The sequence below is a fragment of the Mus pahari genome, chromosome 9 (genome assembly GCF_900095145.1).
Source record: "Mus pahari chromosome 9, PAHARI_EIJ_v1.1, whole genome shotgun sequence".
Classification (NCBI taxonomy): domain Eukaryota; kingdom Metazoa; phylum Chordata; class Mammalia; order Rodentia; family Muridae; genus Mus; species Mus pahari.
The window spans coordinates 45871718-45887730 of record NC_034598.1 but is presented as its reverse complement, the minus strand read 5'-3'; the positions used below and the strand labels follow the sequence as shown (position 1 = coordinate 45887730).

The 16013-nt window shown below is 54.3% G+C and overlaps 2 protein-coding genes across 3 annotated transcripts in view; both read left to right on the top strand.

The window, feature by feature from the left end:
- The first annotated feature begins 5584 nt into the window (after positions 1–5584).
- On the top strand, positions 5585–9884 carry Hmg20b (high mobility group 20B). 2 transcript variants are annotated; one of them, XM_021204647.2, is made up of 10 exons: positions 5585–5644; positions 5862–5917; positions 6539–6647; positions 6926–7129; positions 7451–7571; positions 7861–7907; positions 8357–8429; positions 8809–9024; positions 9239–9371; positions 9453–9884. In XM_021204647.2, exons 2-10 carry the CDS (start codon positions 5880–5882, stop codon positions 9463–9465), a joined length of 954 nt encoding a protein of 317 aa, XP_021060306.1. In that variant the 5' UTR covers positions 5585–5644; positions 5862–5879; the 3' UTR covers positions 9466–9884. The 2 variants fall into 2 exon arrangements, with proteins under 2 accessions (XP_021060306.1, XP_021060307.1); XM_021204648.2 differs by having other exon boundaries at positions 5615–5778.
- A 2863-nt stretch (positions 9885–12747) lies between these two features.
- Gipc3 (GIPC PDZ domain containing family member 3) overlaps positions 12748–16013 on the top strand; it is a 5276-nt gene continuing 2010 nt past the window's right edge. The window contains exons 1-4 of the mRNA XM_021204649.2: positions 12748–13001; positions 14374–14559; positions 14686–14866; positions 15832–15944. Coding sequence (XP_021060308.1) covers positions 12822–13001; positions 14374–14559; positions 14686–14866; positions 15832–15944 — 660 coding nt within the window. The 5' untranslated portion in view covers positions 12748–12821. The remainder of the gene's footprint in view (positions 13002–14373; positions 14560–14685; positions 14867–15831; positions 15945–16013) is intronic.

Sequence of the window (16013 nt, the reverse complement as noted above, 5' to 3'; positions counted from 1 at the left end):
CTAGAGGCAGAGGCAGGAGGATCTCTAAGTTTGAGAGCAATCTACTCTACTTAGTAAGTTTCAGGACCGGCAGCCAGGGCTACGTACTGAGACCCTGTCTCAGATTAAATAAATAAATATGCTCAGACTTTCTAGGAGGTGGAGGCCGAAGGCTCTGGTTCTAATCCAGTCCTGGGCTGCACCACAAGAGGGGTGTCCCTGGCTGCTCTGGGGAGAAGGGCTGGCCTGGGCTAGACGTCAGATGTCAGGCACCTCGTGGCCCCTGGCCTAAGGGGACTAAGAGATAGAAGGAGAGATTGCAGTGATTTCTTTTCACTCTTCCTCAGGCAAGTTGCAATCTCAGAGCTTGACCCAAATTTCACTCCTGTGGTAACTGAGGCTCTGGGCCAAGTCTCTTGCAGGAGGGCAAGAAGCGGTGCAGACGCAGGTCTGGGATTGACAACTCTGAGTGACTGTGTAACTACTGGTTGGCCCTGCCTGGTTTTTTGTTTGCTTGGTTGGTTGGTTGGTTTTTCGAGACAGGGTCACTCTGTGAAGCCCTGGCTGTCCTGGAACTCACTCTGTAGACCAGGCTGGCCTCGAACTCAGAAATCCGCCTGCCTCTGCCTCCCAAGTGCTGGGATTAAAGGTGTGCCCCACCACGCCCGGCTCCTGCCTGGGTTTTAACTTCTGTTCCTGTCCTGTCTGTCCTCACCCACCCAGGGGCCTCCATCTGCTGACAAGGTCTCTTATAACCCAGGTTGACCTCAAACTCCTGCTGTAGCCCAGGAATGCCAGACCCTGTTTCCTCGACCTCTGACCTCCAGAGTGCTGGGATGAATGCCTTAGCCACCACCTCTAGTTCGTTCAAGGTGCTGGGGACAGAATCCAAGACAAGTTGTACCACTCTCTACCTTCTGAACTATGGCCACAGAGTGAGTATATTTTATTTTTTAAACAGGATTTCCACATAGCCCAGGCTGGCTGGTCATTTTCTACATAATCAACAGAGACCTTGAACTCTTCCTCCCTCCCCCCTCCCCTGTCTCCCTAGAGCTGAGGTGGCAGGCCTGGGACCGTGTGCATAGCTTCCAGCAGCCTCCTGGAGCTGACTCAGCAGCAATGGGTGTCTCTACATATCCGGCCCTTTTGGATTCAGCTCAAGTTTCTACTTCCTAAGGCTATCCCACCTCCTCCCTGTGCCTCCCTGGCTGAAGAAGTCACCAGGAATTTGTGGTCTCAGGCCAGGTTGAAAACTGAATGTCACAGTGAGGGCACTGAGGAACCGAGGGGGGCTTGAGAGCCTTCAGGCAGGATGAAAGCGGGGCAGCCAGGACGTTAGTTAGATCTCTGGCGGGGGGGGGGGGGGAGATGGAGACAGTGCCACATTAAAAAGCCCAGCAGAGAGGAGGTGGTTCTGCCTAACCTCATGAATGGAAGGGATGTTTGCCCCTGGAAAGGCAAAGGTCAGAAAAGACAAGTTAAGAGGAAGAATGGCAGGAAGGAATCAGCACCCAGACCCTCAGGGTGGGAGTCCAGACAGATCCTGACAGCTTTTGATGTCCCTCCAGCGACCCAGCAGCCCAGGACGCCAAGCCCACGCTTCCATCCATCCATGGGGCATCGGATTTCCTGGTGGTTAAAGTCCAGCCTCAGAGGTGGGGCCCGCTTTGATTCGGTGGGGTTCAGATCCACTGGTGGGGGCAAGGTTCTGCTTAGTTTTCTGAGATTTCAGGATGGCTGGAGGGGAAAGAGGCCTTAGTTTTACTCACTGTTCAATAAAAAAGAGCCTCGTGGGACTGAGGGTGATGGGAGCTTGGTGCAGCAATAACATAAGGTATTACACAGACTTCTTTTTTTTTAAGAATATTTATTTATTATATGTAAGTACAGTGTAGCTGTCTTCAGACACCCCAGAACAGGGAGTCAGATCTCATTACGGATGGCTGCTGGGAATTGAACTCAGGACCTCTGGAAGAGCAGTCAGTGCTCTTAACCGCTGAGCCATCTCTCCAGCCCACATTTTAACTTAATTTAGTTTTGTTTTTTTTTTTTTTTTTTTTTTTTTTTTCTGGTTTTTCGAGACAGGGTCTCTTGGTAGCCCTGGCTGTCCGGGAACTCACTCTGTGGACCAGGCTGGCCTCAGACTCAGGGAGACTCACCCACCTGCCTCTGCCTCCCAAGTGCTAGGATTAAAGTTAGGTGTGTGGCATCACTCCTGGTTTTAAGAAGCCATTTGGGGTTGGGGATTAGGTGATACAGGGCCTGGGGCTTGCAAGGCAGACATTCAGCCACTGAGCTCTGCTCCCACACAACACACTAAAGTTTAACCGGAAGCAGAGGCAGAGAGTTGCAAGCTCAACCCCAGCCTGGGCAGCTTAGTAAGACCCTGAATCAAAATATAAAAAAGATCTGGGGTTGGGGGAGGCTGGAGAGATGGCTCAGCAGGTAAGAGCACTGACTGCTCTTCCTAAGGTCATGAGTTCCTGAGTTCAATTCCCAGCATTCACATGGTGGCTCATCACCATCTGTAATGAGATTTGACACCCTCTTCTGGTGTGTCTGAAGACAGCTATAGTGTACTTACATACAATAATAAATAAACCTTAAAAAAAAAAAAAAAGAAGAAGATAGCCAGGCATGGTGGCGCACACCTTTAATCCCAGCACTTGGGAGGCAGAGGCAGGCGTATTTCTGAGTTCGAGGCCAGCCTGGTCTACAGAGTGAGTTCCAGGACAGCCAGGGCTACACAGAGAAATCTTGTCTCAAAAAAAAAAAAAAAAAAAGGTCTAGGGCAGGGCCTAGTGGAGTACACCCTAATCCCTACACTCTAGGGAGGCAGAAGGGTCTCTGTGAGGGCAAGGCCAGCCTGGTCTACAGAGCTACAGGACAACCAGGGCTACACAGAGAAACCCTGGACCATATAACAGGACAAATCAAAACACAGAAAACAAAATTTAAAAAAAAAATAAAAAAGGTCTGGACATAGCTCAGGGGTCCTAAAATCCCTCAGTGAGGGGCTGGGTCCCTGGTCAGAGGTGGAGACCTGCCTAGTATCCCCCCAAAGAGAGGGCTGGGGTGTGGTCAGAGTTAGAAAGCCTGCCCAGACTCAGGCACCAGGTTCCAATTCCACCACCAAAAAATAAAAACTGTAGAGCAGACATGCTGACACATGTTCTCTGAGCCCCAGGGCCATGGGGCTGCACATTCCTTCCTTCCCAGCAACCTGACCTGCGCAGACACCTGTCTGAATGACACCCCTTCACCAGCAACTCTTCCCACAGTTCCTAGTGCTTCCCAGGACTAGTTAAAAACACCATAAACGCCGGGCAGTGGTGGCACACGCCTTTAATTCTGGCACTAGGGAGGCAGAGGCAGGCAGATTTCTGAGTTTGAGGCCAACCTGGTCTACAGCCAGGGCTATACAGAAAAACCCTGTCTTGAAAAACCAACCAAACAAACAAACAAACAATCCCATAAACTCAGAGCTGGGTCTGTTCTACCTTTTTAATTGTTAATTAATTAATTAATTTGGTTTTTCAAGACAGTTTCTCTGTGTACCCCTAGCTGTCCTGGAAAAGGCTGGCCTTAAACTCATGGAGATCTACCTACCTCTGCCTCTCGAGGGCTGGGACTAATGATGTGTGCCACCACCTCCCAGCTTCTTTTCATTTATTTATTTGTTTGTTTGTTTATTTATTTTTAATTGTCTCTGAGAGGCTCTCACTATGTAGCACAGGGGGGACTGGAACTTACAGAGATCCCCTGCTTCTGCCTCCCGAATGGTGGCATTAAAGGCAGGTGACACCACACCAAGCTCAGAGCCAGTGATGAAGGCTGAGACTCTGTGCAGGGTAAGTGCCAGGCTGCTCCCTTCCTGGACCACCTGCAGAAACCTTTGACCTGTGCCTGGGTCCTCACAGCCGCCTGTTACTGTTCTACCCAAATGCACTTCTATCTCTGTTGTAACAGGAAGCCCAAGTTTGATCAAGCCTAACCTTATCTAAGAAGGTCTATCTGCACTGTCACCTGCTTGAGAGGAGCAGCTCAGAATCCCCCAGCCTGTTGAGTTTGGGGGCGTCACTTGCACCTGCCATTAAGATAGTTATAAGCACATGCTTCATGAGTAAGCACGTGTGTGGTCCCATAAACACATGCTATCATGATTATGCGTCATCTGGCCACCCTTACCCCTTCACAGGGTTTCAGTTTACAAACAGTATGGGAGGACTGAGCCCAAGACCTCAGTGCACGATAGGAACACCCTAACCCTGCCCCCAGTCCCTCACAAGGGAATTATGGGCGGGACTCCACTCTGACCACGCCCCCAGCCTTTAGTGTGGCTAACAGGAATCAACTGGAAGAGCAGTAGGTTTTATTTAACCACTGAGCAATATCTTCAATCTTTTTGTTTGTTTTTGTTTTTTTGAGACAGGGTTTCTCTGTGTAGCCCTGGTTGTCCTGGAACTCACTCTGTAGACCAGGCTGGCCTCGAACTCAGAAATCCGCCTGCCTCTGCCTCCCGAGTGCTGGGATTAAAGGCGTGCGCCACCACCGCCCCCTTACAGATACTTTTTAAGCAGACAAATGGGTGCTGGGAATCGAACCCAGGTTCTCTGGAGAGAAACAGGCACTTCCAACCACAGAACCAACTCTCCAGTCCTCTTCAGTCTCCCTTTTCCTGTGGGATGTTACAGAAGACTGGAGTGAAATCACATTTGGCAACCTAGGTGTGTGGGGTGCTGTCTCTTCCATTTGGATCATGCAGATCAAATTCAAGTTGTTGGGTTTCTCTGTAAACCCCTTGTCTTGCTGAGTCAGTCTGCACTGACCTTCAAAATGATTCTTTTTATGAAAATGCTCTTAGCCCAGCTTCTCTCTCAGATCTAGGTGTCAACCTCCCAGCCTGTTCCTCCTCCTATGGTCAATGTACCCCTTGGTCAGAGAGGTTCCACGGGAAGGAAAATCAGAGACCGGTGGTCATTTCCCCGCTCCTCCGTTTATAAAGCATACGTTTCATTTACTGATTTTGGTCTGTGTGTGTGTTGCACATGGCACAGCACACCTTGGAGTTCCGAGGACAACTTGCCGGAAAACCATTCTTACTTTCCACTTGGTGGGTTCCGAACGCAAGTCGTCCACTAGGTGGCGAGCACCTTCAAGTGCTGTGCGATCTCACTAGACCCATTTTTTTTTTTCAACGTAGTAAGAAAAACTACGCCTTGCCCTACTGCAGGGGGGTGCCTCTTTGGAACTTAACTCCTTCCCCAGAAGCCTACTAAAAACGCCTCTTCTGCCGACAACATCCCGGGTTCCCATCCCCACACCCTAGCTCCCAGGTCAGGATGGAGACTACTGGCCCTTTAAGGAGCTCCGCCCCACAGCACGTCGCTAATCGCGTCCGATTGGTCCCGAGCGCATCCGAGCACAGCCGAACTTGACGCACCCGCCCGCAACCTGCCCGACGCACCTCCCACGCGGCTCCGCAGATCTTCAGCCAACCACCGCCCGGCGCGCCGAGACCAATCTGCATGACTCCACCCCTCGTGGGGTCCTCAGCCAATTGGAGCGCTAGGCTTGGGTTCATTAGCATGAGGGCGGAGCGGGCGCGGGCGCTTGGTTGGAGCGTCGCCGCGTCCCAGGTCCCGGGAAAGTTTTTTCAGAGGTGAAAAGAGCCGGGAAGTCGGGGCCTGCGCCGGGCGGGGGCTGCGGGGCGCGGCCTCCGGGACTCGATCTCGCAACAAAGGATCGCGGGGCCTCCTGCCCGAGGACCTCCCCGCCCCGGGATCCGCCTCCCTGGTCCGGGCCCCCCGGGGACCGCCCTGCGGTTCCCATCGGGGTGGCAGGCAGGACCCCCTGACCTTTGCCGACTTCTGTTCCAGATCCTGCCCGGAGTGGCCATGTCCCACGGTCCCCGGCAGCCAGGCGCAGCCACCGCGTGAGTGCGCCTCCCCCAGCCTGTCCCGACCCTGAATAAGCCCTGTCCCCATCGTCCCGTACCCCTGGAAATGCCTTGTGTCCATCTCGAGTACCAGGGTTCATGCCCCGTCTCCACCCGGGGTACTCCTGGTCATGTCCTGTCCCGCATCCCTGGGAACTCCTAAACATTCCCTATATCCACCTTCGGGTACCCCTAAACACACCATGTCCACGCTGGGACCTCTGGACATACCCTGTCTCATCCTCAGGTACCTCTGCGAACCCCTGGTCCTGTCCTGTTCCTTAGCTACCTTATCCCCACTACTGGGGCTTCTGACCATGTCCTATCACTCTTCGGGGATTTCTGTACTCCCCATAGAATTGCCAAGACACCCTATGGCCTTCCTCGCTATCTCATCTTCCTCCCAGCTCCAGGACCACCTCACCTTGTCCCCTGTCCCCACCCCGCAGTGGCCTACTGTGACTCTTGGATCCTCAAACTCTGGGTCCCCACCCCCTTTTCCGGGCTCCCGCGTGCTCCCACATACTTCTGTGATCTCCAATGACAAGAAGGGGATGGGTAGCTTTGGGGGAATGATTCCGGCACTAATGGATGACGCTGGTTTCCATTGTCCCCAAGACCTGCGGGAGGCAAGACTCCGGGCCAGCACGGGACCTTTGTAGTGGCTGTCAAGCAGGAGCGCAGCGAGGGTCCCCGAGCTGGAGAGAAGGGGCCCCAGGAGGAGGAGGTGAGTCCCCATCTGAAAAGCCTGGCCGCTGGCTCAGCAACACAAACCTCACAAGTCCACACTGTAAGATCCTCCCACCGCCTAGCAAGAGGCCACACCCCAGCCTAGCCTGTCAGTGGCTTCAGCCCCACCCCTAGGAGGCTGTCTTGATGCAGCACCGGTAGGTTCTCTAGAGTTCTGACCCTTGATCTGCTGTCCTCACTAGGCTAGGCCCCGCCCATATGCCCTAGACCCCCACTTCCCAGAGCCCCTCCCAAGGACACAGTCCCCTCCTGCAGCCAGTGAAGAAGCGAGGCTGGCCCAAAGGCAAGAAAAGAAAGAAGATTCTCCCAAATGGACCCAAGGCCCCCGTGACTGGCTATGTTCGCTTCCTGAACGAGAGGCGGGAGCAGATTCGCACCCGCCACCCTGACCTTCCATTCCCGGAGATCACCAAGATGTTGGGCGCCGAGTGGAGCAAGCTGCAGCCGGCAGAGAAGCAGGTAGAGACCAGAGAAAGGGGTGGCCGAGACAGGAGGATCCCTGGGTCTTCCGGCCAGCAAGGCAAACCCCATCTGTGACCTTCTGGTTCAGTGAGAGACCCAGGCTCAAAGAACAAAGTGGAGAACTTCTGTCCCATAGTCCTGGAGAAGGAATGCACTCTCTGTGGGTTAGAGGGAGGGAGGGAGGGGGGAGGGAGGGAGGCAAGGGGCGGGTTGCGGACACTTCAGTATGAGGGGATTTGGGGGCCTGGCCCTGGCCACCCCTGTGTGCCTGCCTTCCTTTGGGCTGGCCCTAGATTGAGGGTGCTGCCCCCCTCCTAGCGGTACCTGGATGAGGCAGAGAAGGAGAAACAGCAATACCTGAAGGAGCTGTGGGCATATCAGCAGTCGGAGGCCTACAAGGTCTGCACGGAGAAGATTCAAGAAAACAAAATTAAAAAAGGTGAGTGAGCCGGGCATGGTGCCACAGGCCTTTAATCCCAGCACACGGGAGGCAGAGGCAGGCGGATTTCTGAGTTTGAAGCCAGCCTGGTCTACAGAGTGAGTTCCAGGACAGCCAGGGCTACCCAGAGAAACCATGTCTCAAAAACAAACAAAAACCTAACAACAATAAAAGGAAAGGTGAATGGGCCCAAAGTCCCCTCATAAGCATAAAGGTTTACGTGGGGCCGTCCAGGTGGGGCCTCTGGACTGGGGGTGCTGGCTGACCTGCCTTCCTCCCTCCCCACTAGAGGACTCCGGTTCTGGGCTCATGAACACCCTCCTGAATGGGCACAAGGTAAGGGCCTCCCAGTCCAGAAGTACTTGGGGAGAAGACACCTACCCCAAAGTTAGTGTGTTCCATAGATAAAAGCAAGACCACTGTAGAGACACAGCAACTCTGTGGTGGGGCATAGCTTAGTGGTGAAGTCATTTCCCAGAATGCACAGAACCAAGGGCTCTACCACAACCACCCACCCACCCTGCCATGAGAGGGCCTCATGAATAGAGAGCTGACCAGGCATGCAGGAAGCTGGGGACGCCAGCGCCACTCAGTGCTCCTGCACCCTGTTGGTTGTGAGCACCTCTAACTCCAGTTCTGGGGCATCTGCTACCCTCCTCTGGCCTCTGTGGATAATGCATGCACATGGGAGACACAATACAAAGGAAATAAAAGCAGGCTGGGGGCTCCAGGCGACCCAAGCTCCAGAGATGTGGGTCCCCACCGAACTCATTGCCATGTCCCAGGGTGTGGACTGCGATGGCTTTTCCACCTTTGATGTTCCCATCTTCACTGAAGAGTTTTTGGACCAAAACAAAGGTGAGATTTTAGCGGGTGCTCCTGTCCTGGTTGCAGGAGGAGTGGAAATGACTGTGAGGGCTGGAGTCAGGACTGCGGTTCCAGGGGGCTGTGATGGAGGAGGGATAGGGTCAGGAATGGATAGGCAATGGAGGGAAGATGGGGCCAGGCTGGAGGCAGTGGGGGTGGCATGCAGTTAGGAATGGAGGGAGAAAAGGGTCAGGGCTGGGGTCAAGGATTGAGGGCGGATAGGATCAGGGCTGAAGGGAGATGAGGTCAGGGGTAAGGCCAGGGATGGAGGGAGATGGGTCGGGTTGAGGCCAGAGATGAAATGGGTCAATAGCACTCCGGGACCAGTCTGGGGGGGAGGCAGCCCAGGGCTCTGACTCCTGTCCTGCAGCACGCGAGGCAGAGCTGCGGCGCCTGAGGAAGATGAACGTGGCCTTCGAGGAGCAGAACGCGGTGCTGCAGCGCCACACGCAGAGCATGAGCAGCGCGCGTGAGCGTCTGGAGCAGGAGTTGGCGCTGGAGGAGCGGCGCACCCTGGCATTGCAGCAGCAACTGCAGGCCGTGAGGCAGGCGCTCACCGCTAGCTTCGCCTCCCTGCCGGTACCCGGTGCGCAGCCCCGCCCACACCTCCGGTCCCGCCCACACTTTTTATTAGGCCCCGCCCCAATGCCGCACCAGGTTCCGCCCCGCGGGCGATCAGGCCTCACCCACGGAACGCCCCTTAACTGCGTGTTCGGACCCGCCCCCTCGCAAGGCCAACTGCCTGGTCCCGCCCAGCTCCGAACCTCGGGCCCTCCTCTCACTAACCCGCTGACCCGCAGGCACTGGGGAGACACCGACGCTGGGGACACTGGACTTTTACATGGCGCGGCTTCACGGAGCCATCGAGCGCGACCCCGCGCAGCACGAGAGACTGATCGCGCGCGTCAAGGAGATCCTGGCGCGGGTAGCCAGGTACGTGGTGTGGGAGGGGAGAGTGGAGTGAAGGGAGAGCGCGGCTCTGCTCGCGGTCTTCATCACCCCTCTGTCCCACAGCGAGCACCTGTGACAGACCTCTTGGACCAGGAGATGCCCCTCCCCACCCGCCCAGGAAGAAGCTGCACCTTGGGGTCTCCAGGCCCCCCTCAAAATCTCAACCGCATCCCTTTAGCTTCGAACCCCATCCCAGGTTGCAGAGACCAGGAGACCTGCCTGCCTCACAGGGAGGGTCACACTACAGTGGGTCAGGAACAGAGGAGCCACGGCCGCCGCGGGACTCGGATATCCCACCCCCACCCCTGGTGCTGAGCAGGAGGACCCCCAGGTCGCTCACCATACAGCCAGGGGACCCACTGCGCAGGAGCTGGCTAACCTGGCAGAGCCAGGGATAGGGGTGGGGCGGTCCAACAACCCTTCCCCAGCGCCTTTCATCACTCAATCCGGACTTTTAAATAAGTGTTGAATAAAAACAAATGGGTTTTCACTCAAGTTAATATTTGTGGCTTTGGGGGAGTGGGCCCAGCCTGTTTATGATTCTCCTGGTGCGGTGGTTTGGTCTGCCCTCCTACCTCTGGTAGAGGATCTCAGAACCTTCACTACAGGGTTATCAGGTGGGGAAACGGAGGCAGAGTTGGGCTGGAGTCCCCCATCACCCCGTTGGTTTTGAGGGTCCTCTGTGGGTTCAGGGGCAGGCTGGACATACATTTCACCTAACTGAGAGTCCCCAGACTGTACTTCAGTCCACTTCAGAAATGTTACTGCTTTAGCTGATTGGTGGCCACACCCACTCAGGAGGCAGAGGCAGGAGGATCTCCATGAATTTGAGGCCACCCTGGTCTACAGAATGAATTCCAGGACAGCCAGGGCTACACATAGAGACCCTGTCTCAAAACAAACTTAAAACGACACCACAGAGTTCTCCTGCCATTAGCACTATCTAGTTCTAGAACATTCCTCAGAGGAAACCCTGACTGCATGAGCCTTCTCTGTGCCCGGTCTCCCGCCCTCTTACACCCACCACTCACTTCACATCCTTGGACATTTTCTACCACGGAGGTCGCACTGTGTGGCTTTTTATTTATTTATTTATTTATTTATTTATTTATTTAATGTAAGTACACTGTAGCTGTCTTCAGACACTCCAGAAGAGGGNGTCAGATCTNGTTACGGATGGTTATGAGCCACCATGTGGTTGCTGGGATTTGAACTCCGGACCTTTGGAAGAGCAGTCGGGTGCTTTTACCCATTGAGCCATCTCACCAGCCCCTGTGTGGCTTTTTATGCCTGCTTCTCTCAGTGACACTATGGGGCATGTCCTCTTCACGGCTGAGTAAAACTCCATGTGCCCCAGGCTATGGTGAGTCACTCTGGTGTGGCAGCCTGCGCCTATCTGCTTCCTGTTTGACCATCCATGGCGACCTCCCCCGGCCCCAGGGCAGGAGCTGCTGGATGTGGCAGGTAACTGTGGAGGATACCTCTGGCTGAAACTTGGAAGAGTCCCACCAAGGGACTCTGTTTAATTAATGAGATAGAATATCTTGTAAAATTTCCCAATCCAGCACACATATGCTGTGCCAATGAACTGTATCCCCCTAAATGTGCTCCTGCCCTCCTCCCAGAACCCCCAGACATGACCTTATTGGGAACCAGGACGATGACAACAGAGTGATTAACTTGAGTGAGGTCATGTTGGGGCAGAGTGGGCGCTATGCCAGTAGCGAGTATCCTTTCGAGAACAGGAAAGTTAACACAGGCCTGGGACCGGGCTTCGTGACAACAGAAGCAGAAGCTGCACAACAGGCCTGTGGGCCAAGGCCAGTCAAGGACTGCCAGAGTCGAAGACAGCCTCCCACAGCCCCGTTGGGGCAGGGAGGCACTGATGCCTGACCTCCACTTATCAACTGAGGAAGGATTAAGTCCATCTGAGTTTTGTTTTGTGACAATGTCTCATGTAGCCAAGGCTAGCCTGGAATTCACTGTGTGTCAAGGATGACCTTGATCCTCCTGCTTCCACGTCCCCAGTACTAGGTGGGGACATGACCACCAGATCTCTCTCTCTCTCTCTCTCTCTCTCTCTCTCTCTCTCTCTCTCTCTGAATGCTCTATCTGTATATACACCTGCATGCCAGAAGAGGGCATCAGATCCAGTTATAGATGGCAGTGAGTTACTGGCCAGTACTCTTAACCGCTGAACCATCCCTCCAGTTTCCGTTGTTGATTCTCTTTTAAGTCACCTACGTTGTGACACTCTGTTGTGGGAATCTAGAAGGCACACACAGCCTCAGGTGTTCATTGACCCCTGCACACCCCACTTCACCCACCACATACCTGGGGATCCCTGAAAAGGTAGCATTTTACAGTGGTTTGGGTTTCCTTCCTTCCTTCCTTCCTTCCTTTCTTTTAAGATTTATTTATTTTACATATGTGAGTACACTGTTGCTCTCTTCAAAGAGACACATCAGAAGAGAGCGTCAGATCTCATTACAGATGGTTGTGAGCCACCAAGTGGTTGCTGGGAATTGAACTCAGGACCTCTGGAAGAGCAGTCGGTGCTCTTAACCGCTGAGCCATCTCTACAGCCCTGGTCTTCATTTCTTAACAAAAATTCTTTTTGAGGGGAGGATGGGCTGAATTGAGAGAGGGGTTCTCTGTGTAGCCCTAGCTGCCCTGGAACTCACTCTGTAGACCAGGCTAGCCTTGAACTCAGAGATCCACCTGCCTCTACCCTGGACTAAAGGTGTCCACCCTCACTGCCTGGCTATCGACAATTATTTTTCCGGGGGGGTAGGGCACACAACTTTAATTCCATCACTGGGGAGTCTGACATCAGAGGATCAGGAGGAGGTTAGGGTCACCCTTGGGTACATAGTGAGTTCCAGGCCAACCTGGGCTACATGAGATTCTTTCTCAAAAACAAAACAAAAATTACGAAGGAAGAGATTTGGAGGTAGGGGCCGCAGGTGGTCTTTAAAATAAACAGGTGAGCAGGAACTCACTGGGACCTCTGGGGACTGAGCCCCAGAGGGGAGCCCAGCTTGTGCAAGAGCCCTGAGGCAGGGTGGACCCTGAGGTAGGGTAAGGAGGGAGGCGCGCGAGGACAGATAGACAGAGGGACAGGACACGGGAGTTCACAGACAGGGTTGGGGGCTGCAGGAAGTCCGCTTTCGTGGATGGTGGGCTGTGTGCGGAGTGGAGGAGGGAGACGGGGAGGACGGGCGGGGCTCCCCGGGAGGCCAAGACTGGACGAAGCACCCACAGCCCGGGGCCTCCCCCTGTTGTTCGCGAGTCCCGGGGGAGGGCGCGGCTGGCTCTGGCGGGCGGTTTCACCTTCCCCCGGGCGGCTCGGGTTCCCGGATCCGCTTACGCCCGGCTCCGCTGTCGCGGGCCTTGGGCGGGAGGCTCAGGACGCGGCGGACCCCGCGCACCATGGACAGTGCTGCGCCCCGCGAACCCGGGGCCACCGAGCCCCCCGCCCGCGCGCGCCCGCGCCTAGTGTTCCGCACGCAGCTGGCGCACGGCAGCCCGACCGGCAGGATCGAGGGCTTCACCAACGTCCGCGAGCTCTACGCCAAGATCGCCGAGGCCTTCGGCATCGCTCCTACCGAGGTGAGGGCGGACCACGGACACCACCCAGGATCCTGTCTGCACTCCACCACGCAAAAGACGGGATCAAACCCTGGGGGTGGGGTTCCCATAACCGCTGAGGACCGGACCCAGGTGTCAGGAGCCCATGAATGACTGATGGGTGGACAGAGCAGTTACTTAGGATTTGGAAAGTCAAGTTCCATCCCCGACACAGGAAAAAGAAGGTGTAGTAATGTAAAGCCTGTTATTCCGATTCTGGGAAGGTAGAGGCAGGAGGATTGAAAGTTAAGCTAGTCATCCTCAGATACGAAGTAAACTAGAGGGTCAGCCTGATATAAAATAAAATCACTTTTAATTGTTTTCAACTCAATTATTTCTATTATTCCTTTTTAGTTGTTTGTTTTCTTTCTTTTAATTTTGTTTTTCTGAGACATGTGGTCTCACCATGTAGCACCCCACGGCTGGTCTGGAACTCACTCTGTAGACCAGTCTGGCTTCAAATTCACAGAGATCTACCTGCCTCAGCCTCTAGAGTGCTGGAATTAAAGGTGTGGGCCACCTGCTTAGTGTGGGCTTGATTTATTATATGCGGGGGCACCAGAGTACACAGTGGAGGTTGGGCAACAGTTTGTAGGGGTCAGTACTCTCCTTCCACATGCAGCCCTTGGGAATCAAACAGGCTCAGGATGTGGCAGACTGGCTGCAAGCCCCTCCCACCCTCTCCCTCCTGACACCAGCCTTCTTGGCCCTTTTCTTTTCTTTTCAAGATTTATTTATTTATTATATGTAAATACACTGTAGCTGTCTTCAGACACTTTAGAAGAGGGCGTCAGATCTTATTATGGATGGTTGTGAGCCACCATGTGGTTGCTGGGATTTGAACTCAGGACCTTCAGAAGAGCAGACGGTGCTCTTAACCGCTGAGCCATCTCTCTAGCCCTCTTGTCCGTTTTCATTCCATTGCTTGTTCGTCTAATTAAGATAATATCTCGCTTTGTAGCTCAGGCTGGCCTGAAATTCATTCTGTAACCCAAGCTGGCTTTTAGCTTCCAGCGTTTCCCTTGCTTCGGCTTCCCAGCTTCTGGGCTTACACTCCTGATCCAGGATGCTTGGCTTTTTTATTTTTTATTTTTGGGAAGCCTGAGACTCTCCGTCATCCTTCTGTCTCAGCCTCCTAAGTGCTAGGACGACAGACCTAAAGCGTACCCACGGCTTTGCCAGCCCGCTTGGTACCTGTGAGCTGCTAGAGGCTGGGGGCCGCTGCTGTTTCATGCGGGCCGCAGGTGCGTCTGGCCTCCAGGGGGCGCCCGCAGAGGCGGTCTACTTCAGAAGGGTGTGCACAGAATCGACTTTTGTCTGTGGCTGATTCTGGATCCCTCTCTTATCTGAACAGATCCTATTCTGCACCCTCAACAGTCACAAAGTGGACATGCAAAAGTTGCTGGGGGGACAGATTGGGCTGGAAGACTTCATTTTTGCACATGTGCGTGGAGAGACCAAAGAAGTGGAAGTCACCAAAACAGAGGACGCTCTAGGACTGACCATCACAGACAACGGGGCCGGATACGCCTTCATCAAGGTGCCTGTGTGTGTGTGGGGGTGAACTGGGTGATTAATGGCCTTGTCGAGTCCTAAGAAGACTCTGGGGACCCCAGGGAGGGTAGCCCCGGGTAGACGAGTTACGATTGATTGTAATTTCCCACAGAGAATCAAGGAAGGCAGCATTATCAACCGGATTGAGGCTGTGTGCGTGGGGGATAGCATTGAGGCCATCAATGACCACTCAATTGTGGGCTGCCGGCACTACGAGGTGGCTAAAATGCTGCGGGAGCTGCCCAAGTCTCAGCCCTTCACCCTGCGTCTTGTGCAGCCCCGGAGAGCCTTCGGTAAGGACTGAAGGGCCCCAGGCTTGCCCCAGGCTTGCCCCAGGGCAATGAGAAGCAGGAAATGGTATTCTGACTCATATTCTCATAGCCCAAGCTGCCCAAACTCAATATGAACCCAAAGATGACCTTGAACTTCTCATCCTGGCCTGCTTTGCAATGATTTCGAGAAAGGAGGGTTGCTTCTAGAAAAGTTTCTCACCGCACCGTTTTGGGGTGCTTTCTGTGTCCCGGGCTCTTCAGGGTGCTGAGCAGCATTCTTTGTTTTTGTTTTTGTTTTTTCGAGACAGGGTTTCTCTGTGTAGCCTTGGCTGCCCTGAAACTCACTTTGTAGACCAGGCTGGCCTCGAACTCAGAAATCCTCCTGCCTCTGCCTCCCAAGTGCTAGGATTAAAGGCGTGCGCCACCACCGCCCAGCGCTGAGTAGCATTCTTTACTCTTTGTCAGGAGCTCCTCAAGGGGGGACAGCCACACATATCCCCAGGCATCACTCAGCAGGGTCTCTTAGGGAAAGAATAATATACTCCGCCAGGACTCCAACCCTGACCGCACCCCAAGCCCTTCACTGGAGGATTCTAAGGGGGGAGGGGAGGGGGTAGAGAGGGGGTTGCACCCCCTTCACCACGCCCTCAGCTCCTTCACAGAAGATCTAGGCGGAGCTACACCCTGACCACATCCACAACCCATCACTGGGGGATTCTAGGCAGGGCTCCACCCTGACCACGCCCCAAGCCCTCACTGGGCGGGGTGTGTGTGTGTGTGTGTGTGGTTAGGTGGGATTCTACCCCCTGACCACACCCACAGCCCCATAGTCCTTCAACAGCCCTCAGGAGATTAAGGCATGCCAGCCTTGAGTTCAAGGTCAGCCTGGGTCACAGAAGAAGACCCTGTTGACAAAAAAAAAAAAAGAAAAAAGAAAAACAGTCCACACAAAACAGGACACATCTGTCACCACTTTGTCCCCTCAGATATGATTGGCCAGAGGAGCAGGAGCAGCAAGTGTCCTGTGGAAGCTAAAGTGAGCAGCGGGAGGGAGACACTGCGCCTGCGCTCAGGGGGCGCTGCCACTGTGGAGGAGGCGGTGAGTGACTGTTGGGATGGTCACAATTGACACCCTCTTGTCAAGCCCACAGTGCTAATGGTGATAAAA